This window comes from Anser anser (genome assembly GCF_964211835.1).
Source record: "Anser anser genome assembly, chromosome: 11".
Classification (NCBI taxonomy): domain Eukaryota; kingdom Metazoa; phylum Chordata; class Aves; order Anseriformes; family Anatidae; genus Anser; species Anser anser.
This window is the reverse complement of record NC_139732.1, coordinates 13,707,053-13,725,832: the sequence shown is the minus strand read 5'-3', so window position 1 is coordinate 13,725,832 and position 18,780 is coordinate 13,707,053. Positions and strand designations below refer to the sequence as shown.

The window sequence follows — 18,780 nt, the reverse complement described above, 5'->3', positions numbered from 1 at the left end:
GGCTATTTTGGCGACCCACCAGTGATGTCAGGAAAACAAATTTTACTTGGAAATAGTTTTATTGCATTTGGGTACCAGAATTTAAACACTAGAAAAGTTTTATTAGTGCCACAAAATCTGTTTTACATTCTGATACAGAAGTGCAATCGTAGCCTAATGCATCTACGTGAGATGTTCCAAATGTGTCTTGGCTGTATTGGCAGGTATTGTTATTTGCTTAGTCAAATAGTGGAGCTGGGCACATGGAAGGCAATCTAGCATTGCAAAAAGATTTTACCGGAATAATTTAACTCTGAGGAATACTTCTTTCCTTAGTATTCTAATGCCAGTTAAATAATAAAAGGGATAATATTGACACCAGGGGGCACTAAAATAAATGCTCTCTGGAAGGAATTAAGTATTGACCCATGGTTTGATGCTGGCAATGTCTTGATATTAGATACTTACCAGAGCAAAGGCTCGGCACCATCCAGGAGCATTGTCTCTGCATGTAATGTGTATTCCACTTACGTTGTGCTAAATTTGCGCTTGCTTCCTTCTGTTTGACACTTCTATGTGCCTTTTTATAAATATGTTAATATTTTCTGGTGCTCTCAGAAGATCCTGTTTTAACTTCTAGTGCTCCTTTTCTTGTCATTTCAGAAGCTTTGTTATAGGGAGCTTGACTGCATATATAAGTAGTTAAGACAGATTTTTCTGGGTGAAACAGGGAAGATACTAAGTTTTCAGGGGTCTTTATCATTTAATTACTCTAAAGATACGAAGGACCATTTTTAGATCTTCTGGAGTTGTCGATCACTCTGAGGTGTACAAAGAACATTGTGAAAGAAAGTTGCTTGTTACAAGAGCTGGTCAAATCCAGTTGTCCATGTTTATTCATAAAGACAAGGTCCTCTATTCACTAAAATATGTTACTTTTCTAATTTTACCTATTTTTGATCTGAAAGCATAGTATAGAGGTTTCTAGAATCAAAAGAGCTGTCATTTTCTATATAAGCTGTGTGCATACATCTTTTACATATGCACACAATATGCATACGCAGTATACATATTTCCTTGAAACTAGCAGTATATTTCCCTTAGTATTATCCAGTTTTGTTTGTAGAAAAATGCATTGTTCATTTTTCTGCAGGAATGAGTAAGCGTATAACATGAAAGAACTTTTTGTGAGTACTGGAGCTATCATATGTTTCAGGAAAATATCAAGAAGACTTTCAACTACTCAATTAAAAGACAGGTTAGCTTAAAGAAAAAGTATACTGCACACAGAGAAGTTTGTTGTGACTCTTTTCCAAGTGGAATTTACACTGTTTTACAAAGTTTTATGGTATTAATGCCAGCCTATAAACCAAACTGCATTTGTCCAGGTGGGGGCAATGTTGCATTAAAAAGCAGGAACTGACCAATATTTTTGCATCAGATAATAGAAGTCCTCCCTTTTCCACCCCCAAGTACTTCATTGTCTGCTATTAAAACAATTTATCCTACGGAACAAAATACTGTATTTATTACTTCTTGAAAGCACTGCTTTTAAGATCCCAGGATATTAATGTGTCAGATGTAAATGCTCATCTATTTTATGTAGGTGAGGCTAGTATTTTCATTTGCCCATGTACATTTTTTATGCATTTTGAAGTTTGGTACTATAATAATATGCAAAAATTATGGTTAGCTTTAACCTTTCAGTCTGCAGTTTTGAAACAACTTGTTGTTAGTTATGGTTTTGTTTCTAATAGTAATACAAAGTACATTGCTACTACTTACTGGTTGATTGCAAAATCAACTGGCTATCCATTTCTGAAATAATTCCTTTGGCTTGATTCCTCTGGTTTGAGTAGCATTTACTATTTTCATCAAGTGTAGGTATTTTTCTTCCTGTTGTGCCTATAGACTATATTAATTTTATGCTAATCTACAAAAATTGATTAGATTAAATATAGAGAAGTATATTTGCTAGAATTGGCAATAGTACTCCTCTAATTGATTGTGTGATCTGGATAATTCAGGGCTTTGGGGTTGCCTGCTGTTAGAGATGTATAAGCGTTTTAGCCAAAGCAGAGATCACTAAGTAATAATATGTTTGCTGTAACAAATTTTAGCTTTCCTTTAAATACCGTGTTATGGCCTGCTTCTTAATTTGATGGTCTTCATATGTTGTAGTGCATATGATATTTTTTAAATTATCACCTGCAAATGAGATTCATCTTTCATATTTTTAGATTAACATTCTCAACAGAGTCTCAAGAAACCTGAGGGCATGAAGTTGCTTTGGCTGCTGCTGGACTGATTTGGCTAGGGTTGCTTAAATAAAACAAGTTGGGTACAGTTCAGTATTTTTTTAATAGCTGTTGATTCAATATTGATCATTCACAAATGCCATTTAGTTTAATCCATCTTTTGTGGTGGTCTTTGTTAACACAGATGCATGTAAAGTATTTAAAATAATACTCCGACAGATATTGCTTATCTTGGATACATTTCAGTAGCAAAGTCTTTCTTACTGTTCTCGGTGTGGGGAACTCAATCATATAGGTCAAAATACAATTGTAGAGGGAGTCTTAAACTACTATATGGCTCCAAGTGAAGGTGCTGTTAATCTCCAGCACACCCTTGGTGTATCCCCCACAAACCAGGTGTAATTCTCAGGCCCTGCGTTCTGGGCAGTTTTGGGTCTCTTCCCTTGTGTCTGGTCAGGGAGCCCTTTGTTATTGCTGTGGTGGAGGCATGACTCTGAGCCAGGGCCTCACAAGGAGTCTTTCTGGTATAATACTGCTCCACTTTTAGGCTGAGCCAATTTAGGTCTTTAAAGAAAGAATATTTCTAATTTCAATTGTACATTGCCATATACTGTACTTTCAGCTTGAGGTGCTGCTAGGAAGAGTAGTGTTTTTGTTTTGTTGTTGTTTTTCTGAATAGAGAAAAAATGTTCTTACTGGCAAAACAGCAGACTCATCTAGGGATGGGCAGCATCAGCTTCCTTTTCTGAAGAACTAGTTGCTGCTTTCATTACTGCACGCTTGGCTTGAACATTTGGACCTTCTCTCCATGAAAGGACTAGGAACTCTTTTTTTGCCTTTGGTTGGCATCTTCTGTACAGCATTCTGAACCCCCTGTCTGATGGATTCCTTTTGAAAACTGATAATTTAGAGGTTCCTTGAGCAATCCCAAGAACAATTACAGGAAGTCAAAAAACAAACAAACAACAACAAAACACCACCTCCCCTCCCACCCCCCCCAAAAAAAAAAAAACAACTTACATGAACCTGTGCCATTGGTCACTGTCTCAGTTTTCACTGTGGAAAAAATTGGAAGCTTTAACCTTTTGCTTGCAGGACCATGTGTGTGTAAGCATGCATACATAAGAGAACTTGATAGTATTTACAGTGAAGATCAATGAGTAGAGGTCTGACACTTCACCTACTCCTGTAATCTCCAGTGGTTGTTTGCCCAGGTCAGAGTGTCCAAAAACGGCAGCTGAAAGCTAAGGCTCTTAAGTCCAAATGTAGCAGAAACATCAAACTTCTGCTGTTCAGCTTTACTAGGTATCTTCCACCCCTAGACATCTAGAGATTGACTGTATGAGTTAATTGCAAAATTTTGGTGACTTGAAAAAGTAGCTGCCTTGTTCCTATCCTATGCTGGTATCTCATACTCTGGTGAGGAGCTTATGAGGTTTGTTCTCTTCAGTGTGACTGGGAAGTGTGCAGCTGCCAGTACAGGTTTTTCCTTGCACGTTTCCTTCTCTTCCCTGCAGCCCTGACATCCTTTCTCCTTGTTTGAGCAAGTCAGCCAGATACTGCGCTCCCAGTATGGAGGCTCGTGGCAGCTGGCCAGTGTCACGTTTGCAGTCATCTCTGTTTTAGGTTGACTTTTCAGCAAAGAATTCTCTGCTAAAGAGAGTACTGTCACTTACTAAATATGCCAATTAAAAATGGATAATAGTTACAATAATGAAACCAGGAAAAACCATCCATTCAGCAAAAAGGCGATCCAGTTGTCAGAACTTTACCTGACAGTTTGCCTGATCTTTGGCATATTGCCTGCATGGGTCTAGCAGAGGTGTGAAGCGGGCAGTAGAGACACTGCACCTTCTGTGCCTTATAAAGCCTGGAGTGCTGCCTCACCCTTCTCCTAACCTGGCAATACTAGCTTTGGGTTCCCAATCCCTTTTTTGTATCTAATGCTTCTTTCTATATTGGGGACATCCAGCTGCTTACCAGAAACACTGGGAGATGGCTCTCAGGGGTGAATTTAGCCATGAAAAAGGTAATCAAAAGGGGGTTTTTTTTGGCTCTTTGCTCTGGCAAACATTTTTAAGGCGACATTGATGCAAATTGCGTGGGGGTGAAAGAGGGACGATCCTTGATCATGGAAATTGGCTTATTTAGTGCAGAAGCATAAGGCAGTTGTCTTCAGTTTCTTCCACAGACAAATATTGAAAGCAAGGAATTCCTTCTCAACCTGTTTCTGAAAAGAATCAGTACAGAAAATCTTACAATGTGGGTGTTTACTGAGCCAACTCCTACGTCCAGCTCATTCAGTGAATTCAGTGACATTTAGATTTCATATCCTCTGAGATAAATGGATCTGAAATTCTTCTGCTTGGCTCAAATTACTGAGTGAGATGACACTCCCACGTGGTGTTGTTGTTGGTTTAGGAAACCATTTTTTCTCTGCAATACAGATGGAGCAGCAGAGCAGAAGGGCGCACCTTCCACAGTGACCTCGGGGCATAACCATGGCACACCCACGTGCAGCTGCACATCTCTGCATCAAGCTGCTGCACCGCTTCTGTGAGCTGCTGTTTCTGTCTGTTGTAGTAGTGAGAGGAAGCCCTAGTCAGGGCACGAACACCCGGAGGAGGTTTTTTGTTTGATTGCTCTTTTTGTTGTTCTTTTTGATAACCCAAACTTGTGTATGTTCTTGCCACAGCCACTGAGGATCCTGAAGTTGGCATCAGGGGCATGCAGTCTCCTCTCCTTCAAAATTCAGTGAAGACAGATCTTTTTGTTTTAGCCTTTCCTTTTTGGAGCAAAGCTTAATTGCATATCATGTATCTCTCTGAGAGAAGGTTGAGACAAGCCTCCCGTTAGCTGTAGTAGTCTGGGAAAGCCTTTAGTGAGACAGTGCTACAAAAGGAACAAATATGGGGAACCCATGGAGAAGGTGGACATGAAGAGACAGTTGAGGACAAGTGAAAATATGAGCCATACATAAATCACAGCAAAATGTGTGTAACAAAGAATAGTTGCACTGGCATTTTGTGTCTCTAATTGCATTACCTATGTGGGCTCCAGGATCTTCTCTTGAACACGAGACTTGCACAAAAAGACTGATGTTTTCTTGTGACTATCCAGAACCCAATTTCCTACACACAAAATATTCTGTAACATTTTTCCAAGGTTGCTCTAAGCTGCAGGGGTGTTGCCAACAAAATGCTGGCCTTACAATCAACAAGCCAAGCCTGGCTTTGGGACAGAGCCAGTACAGGCTCTCTCTGTACCATGTCAGATGGAATCTGGACAGAGCAGAGCACCTCTTCCAAAAAAGCTTCCCGAGCATGGTAGGACTTTACCCTATTCTGTTCCAGCTCTGTACTGAGTTTTGTGATGTTATCTTACTCAGGGTTGTTTTTTTAAAGTTGGTAATACTTGGCTGGTCATGATACAAGTGGATGAAAAAGTGTGTGTCACTTAAACTCTCCGTTTTCTTACTTCTGCTATCATTTACTATAATTTATTCTTGTGGTTGGCTATTAAGCCACCCTATTTCCAAATCACCTGGCACATTTCCAAAGATGTATCTCATAAAAATACTAATACCTATTTCCCTCAAGCTTGAAATTGCCTTGAAGTGTTTAACCAAACAGTCAGATTTTGTTAGTGTTACTACTTCAAGTTACTACTTCAAGATTTAATTGCTGCATGAAGTCTAAAGCACAAAGCGTGCTCGCTGCGAACTCGGAGCAGTGTGTGATGAGTTCATACAGAATAAAATCTCCAGCTGGGGATAACTTGCTCTTATTGCGGTAAGAAGAGGAAAAGGTTGTGCGTACATTTGTTCCTGTTGTCCTGGAACAGGGCTGGCACCAGTTCATCTGCGTGGTGCTCATCAGCGTCTTGGTTGATAATGGCTCAGAACCCTAAAACCTCAGTAAACGTAGCTGAGTAAAGTGCATCAGTAGTCATAGCCGTGCACCTTTAACCCAAGGGATGAGGAGGGCATAGTACGACGCGGTGGTATCAGCTTTCTAATCACTGGTCCAGGAGCCTGCCTGGGGGAAGGGGAGGTTTTGTTCTGAGAGCAGGCAGCAGGGGCTCCGCGCACCCCGCTGCGCTGGGGGAGTCCCCGGGGGTCTCACTGCAGTGGTGGCTCTGCGGCATTAACCGAGGGAGATGAATTTGTTTTTGTAACTCTCCTGAGGAGACCCAATTCTGATGCACGCAGAGCATCTCTCTAGAGCAGCAAGGTGACGGTTTTACGGGTTAGGTTAAAGTAGCTGTAGGCTTCCCAAAAAATGCCTGTGAGAGCTTGTCGTTGGGTTGGATTGGTGGTTGGATCGCTAGTGATTCGTGCACATGGCTCAGATACCCCAAATAAAGTATTCCTTCCCATTGTGATATTGGCCATAATTTGCTTCATTGCCTGGCAGTTTCAAATTATTTGACAATAAAAATGTCAGCAAGCCTATAAAAGTTAAAAACATGCTTAGAAGAAGATGATGCTTTACTTTGGAAAAAAAAATGTATACAGTGACTTTATAAAGAAAAGAACCACAGTTTTCCAGTCTGAAGTGTTACACAGAGTGTTTTGTGATGCTTCACAATCAGAGGCTTGGAAAGCTGAAAGCAGTATCAAAACACCTATTATTTTTCTGGGCCTTAAAGCCAAAAACATAACTATAAATTTGCGTTCTGTGGTGCCAATGTTCTGTGAGGCTCATCTGTGTTGTTTCAGAGTGACTTCAAGGGGAACGTGCGGAGAGCTGTTGTGCATAGTGTCATGTAGCATTTACAGTACAGCAGTGACTTACAAGCCTGTATTCTCCTTAAAAGTCAACAGGACTTAAGCAGCCTTGAAATATTTTCTCCACTCTGCTGGCCTGGGTAGCCACAGCGGGGAGCAGAACCCAGGTCCCTGGGGCGAGGAGAAGCCACTGCTGGTGGCCCCAGGACCTCCCGGGACAAGCTGAAATGCTCCTGACAGAGGAGGCAGGATTGGCCGCTTCTTTCTCTCCTTGGTGCCTGTCAAGTTGCAGGGTTGTGGCATGGGATGCGTGTTCCTGCTTCTTCTCGACTTCGTACTGGTTTATGTACAAATTGATTTTAAGTTGTGGTGTCAGGCTTTTTGCCTGTGAGAGGAATTAGATGCAATTAGTCATTTTTGAAAGGTAATTCTAAAACAGATGCAGAAGGCACGTTTTTTATTGACCCTATTGGCTAACGTTGTATTAATGATACATAAGCAAGTAATTCTGTCAGTACAGTAACTGACAGGTTATCTGATTTTTGTAATACTTTGCATTGTTTAGTTCTATCTAAGTATTTTGCAATATGTTTGGGAGGAAAGATTACAAATATATATATATATAGAGAGAGAGAGAGAGAGAGAGAACTGAAGCCTCCCTTAGGAGATCTCTGCCCATGTTTAAAAGGAGGAATTTATAATATTATTTTCTGTGTCTCTTACATACAGTATAGCTTCTTACTAATTCTAGACAACAAATTGAAACGGTAACATGGAATTTTTAGTGTGTGCTCAGGTCTTCTGACTGTTTAGTATTCTTATATACGCTGCACTTTTCACCCTGAAATGAAGCCAGGTAGGTTTTCATTGCCTTTGCTCCCAACAAAGCAATGCAAAGCAAGATTAGCTCTTCTCTGTAAAGGTTTTGAAAGAAATTGAGCTATGCAATAAAAGACTTCATCAGGTTCAGCCTACATCAGTGAAGACTTTGACACATAGCGGCACGCCTCTCTCTGACCAGCAATAGTCCTTCTCTGGCCACCTTCCCATCTGAGGCTCCTCAGAAACCTGACGACCTCAGGCTCCTCATCTCTGGATGCATTTGAACCTGCAATTAACAATTGCAGCCTTCCTGCAAAAGGGAGAAGGGTTTTTCTGGGCTGAAATTTGTCTTCATTCTACCAAAAACTGTACTCACAAATTTTATAATAGACAACATATGTAGTCTGCTAGACATCTACCATTTGTATTTCCCTTTTAGATAAAATAATAATGTTTGGAGGTACTTAGTTCTGTTATTGCATATGTTAGCTGACATTAAACAGTCCTTAAAAGGTAAGCTGCAGATCAAGATGCCTATAAGGCCTATTTTCATTTGTGCAGTTAATTTGTTTACAGTGCTGCTATATTTGATAGTAGTCCAAATAGCATGTAGTAGCTGTTTCTCTACATGACCCTTGTAAGACTGCATCATCAGACAGTTAATTTTGAATGCACAATTGATGCACACTAAAATACATTATTAATGCCTCTCTTACTACCAAACAGTTACCATCTAATTCCAGATTAAAATAGTGTATTTTATCTAAGGAATGAGGATTTAAGTAACCTGCTTGTAGAAACTTTTTTCAGTTAGTCTACAGAAGAAGATAGTAGCTCACATGCATTTTATTAGACTTAAATGTGCTTCACCACTTATTTTGCCTGGCAAGCAAAGATATGAAACTGGGATCTTCTCAGGCTCCCATTATTTCCTCAGGATAGCTACAATATTTGGGCTATTTCCATGTCTTGGGAAACATTTTAACTAATGGATATGTTCCCAACTGAAGTTAAATGGAAGAGAATTCCCAGTAAGAGCCAAAACATCTCCCAGATGTACAGTTTGTTTTGGATGCTTTTTCACTGAAGCATACAGACTAGATGGTGTGTTATTGCTCTGTGGTGGAATTTGAAAGATCATCTTCCCTCATTGCTACTCTTGTCTGGAAGCCAAGAAACCTGAACAAATGGTGCTTCCTGGCTTGCAAGCCTTATTTTGGTGTACCATCAGCTTTGTAATAGCCTTTTTCCATTACTTAGTGCTCCAGTAACTCTAACAACGATTTAACAACCACCAAATGATGAATGGGGTTGAGAAAACACTGATAATTGTACAAAAGAAATCGCTGAAGTGTATTGCCTATGGTAAGTTCAAATTAACTGTTCTCCAGGTAAAATATAGAAGGCATGGTAACTTCCAGTAGACTTGCACCAGGGCTTTTAAAAGCTGCTGTTCACAACTTTACTGTGACCATGCTGCATTGACACTTACATTTGTAAATGGGACTGGGTTAGGCCACAAAACTGTAAATCCCATCAAGCACGGTGAAACTTCACTTGTGATATGGAAAGGGTTCGATTTGGGATAGGTTGAAAGATTCATAGCTATACTAAAAAATGTATATGGTTGGCCTGTTAGAGAGCCTAGCAGCTTCTTACGTGAGTCTTAGTTGCTGCAAGTAGTTTTCTGCATCCTTAGATTTTCTGTACGTATCATTCGTTATTTTTAGAAGCAAGTCTAACCATAAAATCAAAACTTAGACAGTGTTGATGGGGTTTCTGATTTTGAGGTTTGGCTAGGCTTGTTTACAATTGCTATGGTGGTGTCAAATCCTGCTTTTTCACCCCATGGGTCTGACATTTGCTGTCTACTGTGTATCTTTTTTCAATTAGCAACTTTCTGTTTCAAAATACTATATTTCCTATTGAAGTGAATATATAGAGCATTTGCATTAGCTCTTTGTGTACATGCATAACTTTGCAATTGTCCTTGTAACGTTCTCCTAGAGAGTTTGTTCCTGTAGCTTTAAACCTCGAGCAGTTCTGCATCTATAAAACATAGGCCTGATTCCTGAAGTTCCAGTCCTGCAAGTCACTCCGTAGGTGAACCTTGCCCAGTGTGGGGAGGCTGGGGATGACTTCAGCAGGGCTTGCACTAAGTACAAAGATTCATTCACAGAGGAAACTATAGGGTGGATTTTAAAATTTGAGTAAATATTCAATATTGAGTAAATATTGAGTATGTGTATGTCTGTGTATGCAATGAAGCAAGAAGAGTCTCGGTGCTACTAAAATACTATTTAGTTTTACCATGATTGCCTTCATTTAATTTTTGTCCGTTAATTTCAATAGCAGTTGCATTGGAAATGGTGCACATTTACAGCTGAGTGCTGTAGCACTTTTTGGGGTAGCTTATATTTATCCTTACCTCGTCATGTATGCTGGCTGGGAGCAGAGGTATGCAACACAGTTTTCCTCATTACTACTGTGATTAGGACTCAGTAACAGAGAGGGTGATGCAGTAAAGTGCCCTTCCTTCTGCTCGCGGTGTCCAACTGACCCTGCTGTGAAGCAGTAGCATGAGGAAGAAAACATCAAGGTTTTCAAATGCAGCAGAGGAAAAATACTATATTTCTTCATATGATGACAGTCACATACAGTTGTTTGAGCTGACTGTAGGAAGACAAATAAGCAGATTCCAACTGTGATTCATTACCTAAGAAATCGGGAGGTCACATACGTACTGTGTCAAGACCAAAGTCTTATATGTAAAATGTGCATTCTTGTAATCAATATATGATGAGCTGGGGGGTTATTTGCTTAAGTAATGTTTGGTCCAAATGGTTATTTGGTTATTTGCTAATTTTTGAGCCTGCTGAAACCAGTGCAGTGCCTTATCAGGTAGGCTCAAGAAGCATAGTATTGCAAATGTCTAACCAGGTTGTCACAAGGGCATAGAGACCGTCTTGCTGCTCTTGTAGATTGATTTCTGGCGACTGAGCAATTAGTAGGGAGTCATGGATACATATGTAGGATAAATATGATTCTTAAAAGGTAAAACATTTTTCCCCATAAAAGAAAGCACTTTATAGTATTTTTCTACCTCTGATGCAGAAGTTTACTGATTTTTTTTTTTCTGTTTGGATCTTCCCATAATGCTTGTTTCTTTAAGCCCTGTTAGGCACGGTTGTTGTAAAGGAAAGTTTATATTGTGAGCGGTGGCAGTCAACCTTTATTGGGGACATTTTATTTAAACTATCAGTGTGTTTTGACACACTTACATACAAAAGGCCATAATTTAATTAACATTTCTCAGTTAAGTTTTGAGGTTAGATTCTTTATGTGGTGCTGGCATTTCTCAGGAAAGAAAAAGAAGTCGTTTCTTCTGAGAAAAGGTCTTAGGAACTGAAACTGAAGACCTGGAAGTAGATTCCTCATGTGCTTTTTATCTTCCTTCATGTGTTCTTGTGGTGTTTCCATCCAGGACCAGAACAGCTGGTGAAGGTGTCCATTTAAGTTGTATGTAATATAGCAAATACCCTTCAGCCAGGAGAGAAGGCAAGAGACTGTTGTCTCATTTTACTTAAAAAGAGCATTGAAGTGGTGATTATGTGGCCAACTGTTAAAAGGCAGGTGGTTTTTAAGTGCAGATCAAGAGAAATACCTTCTGTTGCCTCGGAATTAAATTTTCATTTCTTTCTCCTTTGTTTCCTTTTTAGCCTGTTTGATATGGGAGGAGAGTATTACTGCTATGGTTCTGACATCACCTGCACCTTCCCTGCAAATGGAAAGTTCACTCCTGACCAGAAGGCTATCTACGAAGCGGTGCTGAAGTCATCACGTGCTGTAATGAAAGCAGTCAAGCCAGGTAAAAGATCAGTACATGTCAGCAGGAATTGACAAGCTTGATGGCAGCGTTCAGGCTGTCAAGACAATTATGTTTGGATGTCAGGAAGTGCTGGAAAGGAACGAGATGAGAAAACTCATTTCCGTAGTTAAACAGCTCTTAGTAGGTGAATGATACCCAACATTCTCCATATAATATTTAAAGAAATAACGCATAAGCAACTATTAATAGTATTTAGAAGGTATTTTAATCTCTCGCTTTTTTTTAATTCCTTAAATACTGTGGTGACAGTTGTTACTCTGGTGTTTACACTGGCAGATATCTTTTCAGGAAGCTTATGCCAAAGAATGAAGTAAGAGCTTGAGTGAACATGTGTCATGCTTCAGTTTGTTTCAAGCATTTTCTGTATTTTACATACAAACTCAATAGAAATCTTCTAATGAAGAGAGGATGGAGTGTGTACCTTTGGGAAGGACACTTAATTAGCCTTTAAAAGCTTTAGAAAGCACTGGCTATTGGATATTTCACTTACGCCTTTAAGTTGCAGGCAAGCTTGTTCAAGTGTACATATTCATAGTTGAAACAACTGCCTGGCTTCATGAAAATCTTATTTTTTTTTTTCCAATTCTGCTTTCGGGGAAGCAAATAAATGCTTTTAGAGCCAGCAGCTTCTGTGATCTTGAGTATTTCACTGGTGAAGGTACTTGAGCATTTCTCAGTATTACTAGCAGAATGTCTTTGAGGAAAATGTACTTAATGCACAAAGCACACTTGTCCATTACATTTACCACGTTAGCTTTCAGTCTTCAGACCCTGACTGCATGGGCTTTCTGGATTGCCAGTCAGAGCATACGTAATTCTCCTGTTTTACAAGCTGGCAGCAGCACTGTTCATTTGAGTAGCTTGTAATGGAGCAATAATACTTGAAGCTTAGCTGCAAACGGAGACCAGATATTTTGCCATTTTAATAGCAGTGTGCATATTCCATCATCTGCTGTTTCTCCCCTGAAGAATCCTGTTCCCATTCATCTTCACATTTTGCTCACATTTCCGTGTCACCTCTCGTGTGGTATTTATCAGTATTTTGCACTAATAAATTGTGGACTATCTTCAGAACTTAAGAGCTAATATGATTCTGTACTCAGAATGTTGTGGAGAATTCCTCAGTTAACTTATCAATTTATTTACAGTATCAGAAAATAAGGACATACTAAGCTTAATTCTGCAGATTGGTTGCAAGGATTATTTACTAGCATTGGGAGCTTGAGATTTATAGACAGTTTTCAAGAGAAATAATTCTTAATGTTGGGGAGAAGACTGAATGAAGAAGAATGTTGGGACAGGACTGAACTTTCTGTTCTCTCGCTGTGCTTTAGTTTTCTTGCCTGTTTAGAAGAATGGTGCAAATGCATTTATTCTGCTCATGAGGCTAGTAATCATGAATTTTCTGGCCACAAAAAGCAGATTAAATGCACATTCTGTGGACTGGTTCATTGATTTGGTTCATCTGGTACTACTGTGTGGTGAAATGCAACCTGTCCCTTTTGTATTGTGTTGAATTACAGTTCTGAATAGAGTCCTGCAATGTGCAAAAATATTCACCCTCTGGAAAAGTATGCTTTTTAGGTCCATATGACTTGTACACGTGTTCTTTTTGCAGGCTTTAACCCTTCTGTCCACTGGAGAGAGAAAAAAAAAAGCTTTAAAAAATATTTTCCTCCTATGAGGAGGAAACACCCTAAAGACCAAGACTCTTTACTACTGGAAATGATACAAAGCATTTAAGATAGGTAGCTGGCAGGAAAGTATTTACAGTGTCTGCAATGACTTTCCAGTGTGACAAACTGCTTGGGCTGTTGAGAAAGCCCCGAGCCCCCTGAAGGGGTGTATGCAAACTGGATGTGTTGCTACTGCTGTACAGGGAAAGCAGTTTCTGTGGGAGAGGCTGCAGCTTCCTTACCCTGGTTGAACAAACCTCACTTGTTAGCTCATTGACTAAAGCACCAGGATCAGTTCGGGGGGGGGGGGGGGGGCGGGTCTGTTACAGTCACAAAGGGGAGCAGCAAGGAGTGATGTGAATTCAGCTTTCAAGTATCTCTGCTCCCCATCTAACAGAAAGTAAATACTTTAGGTATCCTAATAAGGAGGCAAAGATGTTTGTGGGTTTAGAGGCAGTAAATGTAAAACCCAGCCCCATCATGTTTTAGTCAGATTTTCTGAATTATGGAGCCCTTGCTTATTTTGCTGTTATTTTTGTTTGTCTTCATTTTCCAGGGTTCCTAAGATCAAAAGAGGGAAAAAGACAGTCAAGTGACTTGGCTCACATGACAGTAACCATTAGTGTGGCAGGCTGAGTAAAAAGAAGTTACACAGCAAAGTCAGCAACTGTAAAAAATGTTATTTCTCTCCAGCTGCAGAACTGGGGCCTTAGTTGTGCCTTGTGGCAAAGGGTCACAGGGGACATCTAGTTGTTGTCTTCGGAAGGTTAATGATTCCCAGAGTCTTTCTTGTTGGAAGATAGGAAGCAAGTGCTATAGAGAGAGTCACTAACTAAATACTGTGTTACATAACTGTGGTTTTGGAAGGACACACATTTGCTAGCAACCTTAAACATCTTATATAGATGCGTATAGTTCAGGGGTTATTTGGTTTTCATGTGAACCTGATTGACTATCAAGTGAAGATGCTTTCTGAGAGATAGCAGACTTCCTACCATTTTTTTATACTTGTTGTATATAAACAGCAATCATAATTTCAAAAATACTTGAAAACATCACATTTTATTGTAGAAAAATATTAATCTAAGTCCTGTGTGTGGTCCAAAAATACAAGCAGCTGAAATTGTATCTATGGGTCTTCATACCTTTCAACTGAAAGAACAGAGTGCCTTTTGCAAGCCAGATAATGTATTCTGAAAGTTAAATGCTCTTTGTGGGATTATAGCCATGTTCAGTGCAGCCGTCACAATTCCTGCCACAAACCAAATCTATTTAGAATAAAAGGGGGGGAAGACATACTCGGTTCTATTGCATAAGCAGCAATTTTGAAACTACTGTACGTGGATCTCTTACAAGGGCAGCAGTGCTAAGTCTCTGAAGCGAAAGAGTCAAAAAGGCATGCTTGTGTGGCAGTGGGTAATTGTCTCTTTCCTACAAAGTCAGACTCGTGATCCAAAATGTCAGAGAGGAATGCAGAATTTCTGCTTAGGGGATATTCTTAATGCGTCAAGTCCATCTGGGTTAAATTTACTCTTCCACAGAACTGAAATACAGGGGCGGATGCGCAAAACACTGACACTTCCACTGCTTCAGTGGCTGAGGCATCATCTACTTGTTCCTCAGAACAGTGATTTCAGAAACAATTTGTCTTTACATAGATACTGTAAAGGATTTTAAATGGTGAAATTGTAAAGCCAAGTGTCTCAGAGTATTCCAGAAGTTAGTGCCTTGATTTGTCTAAGTTGGGTGTTGTTTTTCAATCTCATTGGATTTGCTAAATTGTTTGAGGCACACTAGGTGCACTCCTGGAGCACATTGTCCTGTGTGGTTTCATCTGAAAAGAATTCAGCTCAAGCCCTTCAAGACTCCACTGTGTAAGCCAAAATACAGTAAGTGGGGACTATCAAGAGGTTCCACATCCTAGGATGATAAAAACTGTAGTACCACTGCAGAGATACCCATTGTTTCCCCCATTGCTATCTTCATGCAATGCACGTAACAGAAAAAATTCAGCTAATGAGCAGCTATTCAGTAATTTATTTTAACCTTTTGTGCCATGCATGGCCCACAGTCTGTTTACTGTCTGCTGTTCAAAACCTGCTCTGAATCCAGAATTATTAACATCCTCACCAGCTTTTCCTCAGAGTGCTCATCATGTATGCACGTGTTTGACAGGCAGTTAGTTCGCTTGCACTTCATCTTAGTTATGTGGAAGTGTGCAGCAGTTCCCCTTCCATAGACAGCGGCAGACAGGCTAGAGAAGCTAGTGTAAAAGCTATTGACTCGTTTTGGATTCCAAGATTGAAACCTCACGTGAGATTTTTCCTTTAAGTGTTTACCATAATGCTCCTGCTCAAAACCCAGCTGTTTTGACCTCAGTTACAGCTGTGCCTAGCATTTCTGCAAGTCAGACTCCAGATTGTCAAGCCAAGCACTGAAAAAAAGAAGGAAAACAAGTATTGAACGTATGTAAAATAAATAAAAAAATAAAACACGTGTCTGGGGCAAGGATTGTGAATTCCCAGTGGCAACGTTGCCAAACCCTCAATCTGCCATTGAGAATAGGTATCTGAGTTTTTTTCTCATAAGCTGGCAATAACCTTTCCTCTCTGTCCATTCTACCAAATCCTGTCTCTTGTCTAGTTTTGTTTACCCCAGTTACATAGGTTAGATCCAATGTCAATGTAATAGCTTGATTAAATTAAAAAAAATCATTTGTCACAAGTTACACCTGAGAGAACAGTATTGTTTGCTCTTTGTCATTAATATAAATTTATGTGTAGAAATGTGTAAAATAATTAGCTTTGCTGCAAGTCCCTCTCTGAAACTTCTAGAAAATTTCTTGAAGAAATATGATGTAGCTTTGAAGTTAGCCCTACGTGGAGCCAGGGCTTGAACCAGATGCCTTCTGGCATCCCTCCTAACCTGAATCACTCCATGATTCTTAATACATTCTAAAATATGCAAAAGAAAATGTCAATCATCAGTGTCGATGAGAATCAGTGACTGTTCCCAACTCTTGCTCTTAATTGGGGAGGTAATATTTGCAAGTCAAACAAAGGATGGTGGCATGCTGCAGTTTGTGTGCATGAACCACATTCAGATGTAACCCAGCTTTGAGTATCGCTCTGTTCTCCAGTGGATACTTTACTGTTCGTTACACATATGGGTACAATGAGGTTTGGGAAGTTGCTGTGGAATAGCTTCTTCTTTATTCTGTAACAAATGGCTGTGTTTTTGTACTGTGCCCAGCCACTCAGGTGACTTCTGAAGGTTATTATTTGGAATATTATCTTGAGCTTTTAGAGAATATTGAGAATTGGAGTTCTGTAATTCTGAGTTGGTGAGGACTGTAGTGGTAGCATTAGTTACTCAAATACATTTAATCAGCTGCTGTGCCTAGAAGAAATAAAAAGGAAGCATGCTTATCTTCAAATCTTGCAATTGAAGATATTTTGGTTTAATGCATTAGAGAGTAAACAGTGTCTTTAAGATCGATGAGCTAAGTATTGGAGTAGTTGTGAACTTCCCATTTTTATCCCTTTGCAGTTGCACACTGGGATCACTGAACATTCCTCCCTTTTCTGTAATGGAAAGTCCCAGGAGAATGGGAAGGAAGGGAGCTTGTTGTGCTTAACATTCCTAGTACTCCTGCAAATCTTGCGTATGTTTAAAAAAAGAAAAAAGAAAAACTTTTACCAATATGTTATATGTGTTAGTGTTTTTGGGGAGAGAAGAGAGGGAGAATGAATTAAAACACCTCAATCAGTAAGTTCTATTGTCCTAAATTCCAGTTAAAAAAAGATTTCTTTGTCTAGCAAACTGTTCCCAGGGAAGAAATTGAGTAAGGCCAGGTTGGCAACCACTCAATTCCCTATCTCTACATTTATATGATTTAAAAAGCTTGTATATCCAAAGTCCCCATTGAACTCAAATTGCATTCAGACATTAGCAGGGCAGCTGGGAATCTTTGCTGATTGATGTTTGTTTGTTTCAATAAAATGAAAAATAAAAAATTGTTCCAAATATGCACAGAAGTTGTTGTTCACCAAGCCAGTTTATATGCAGTGTGAAAGCTTTCCTCCTCGGGACGCTGACATTGCTATAGGGTCTCCCCATAGGATGACCCCTATAGGGCCTATAGGATTTGTATCTCTGATTATTTTTTTTATCAAGTTGGAGCTCATGCTTGTATATGTTTATCCCCAAGTCCAGCATTTTACTATTCAAGGGAATGAGTATCATATTGTGTCTGGCTTTCAGGCTTTGCTTTTCTGATAAATGCTGTTGGGGAATGTCTTAAAAGGAATCTCCATCTCAGGACTAACATCTCTGATAAGATGCAGGTTTCTTCACACTAAGGCTGGAAGATCCCTTAGTAATCTTGCCTGTTTGTAACTTTCTCAGAACTCAAGTTTTACATAAGGGCTTGAAGACCTCATTTCTTTAAGTCTTTTCTTAAAGGATTAAAGATCAGCCGTTGCAGACTTCATTGCTTCAGGTACCAGGATTGCCACGTAATCTTTGGGCAAGAAAGTCCAGTCAAGTAACCACCAAAAAACATTTCAGGCAAAAAAAGGTAAAGCAACACTTAAATAAGATGTCCTTTTACTAATGAGAGTGTGCAATGTTGTGATAGCACCCTACTTTCAGGAGGGATTAGTTTAGAAGAAATCAGCTAACTGTGAAGAGAGAGGGTAAGAGTGATGGAGAGGTAGGGACAGTATGAACGGTACGAAGTTGAGACCTAGGAGAGACATTTGGGGCAAACAGCCAGGAGTGCAGGTCAGCAACTATCTGGCTTGGATTTTAGAAGTTGTCTGTAGCTGATGGTCCCTGCTGCAGCTGCCTCGCCAAGCTGAGTCTTGCATTTTGCAGTTGAGAATCAATTTTTTAAGATTTTTCTCTCAAGTTAGCAAGTTCTGCTCTGTCATTTCTTTGTTGTGTTCAGTAGGTTTAGAGCCAAACTGTGTAAGGTGCAATCCGATGCAGAGGAAGGCATTAAACCCTTCTGTGGGTCTAACTGAGGCCTTCCTTTAAAGACAAGAAAAAAAAAAAGATCCATGAGAATTCACTAGGAAGAAACTCATGGACTCCATGGTGTGCCACCTGCCATAGGCTCCCTTAAAATGAGGCTCAGCATGTTAGTATTTAGGATGCTGCTGCGGTCGTTCCTGGAGTCTGAGCGTTTAGCTGCTCCTCCTGGTTTCCCCTTGGTGGCATAGGAGCTAAGAAAGCCCTGTGTATTTGTAGGTGCAGGATGCTAAGCAAAGTTAATCCCTCTTGATCTGCTCCTGGGCAGCTGTATTATGCTGAGCTACTGTGTGAAACTGTGCCCACTTCTTATTCCTTTTCTAATGATTTCTTACATTTTTGCTCCTTGGCATAGCTTCTTAGACATGTTGTAGTAGAGAGGCCTTTATTAGC

The 18,780-nt window shown here is 39.8% G+C and overlaps 1 protein-coding gene across 3 annotated transcripts in view; it reads left to right on the top strand.

The window, feature by feature from the left end:
- The window catches only part of PEPD (peptidase D), a 134,451-nt gene that overhangs the window by 86,622 nt on the left and 29,049 nt on the right, over window positions 1-18,780 (top strand). For all 3 annotated transcript variants that reach the window (XR_014571120.1, XM_083794720.1, XM_083794719.1), the window contains one exon: window positions 11,508-11,656. Coding sequence is in view for 2 of the 3 variants with exons in the window: in XM_083794720.1 (XP_083650846.1) it covers window positions 11,508-11,656 (149 nt within the window). In the remaining variant the exon portion in view is untranslated. The remainder of the gene's footprint in view (window positions 1-11,507; window positions 11,657-18,780) is intronic.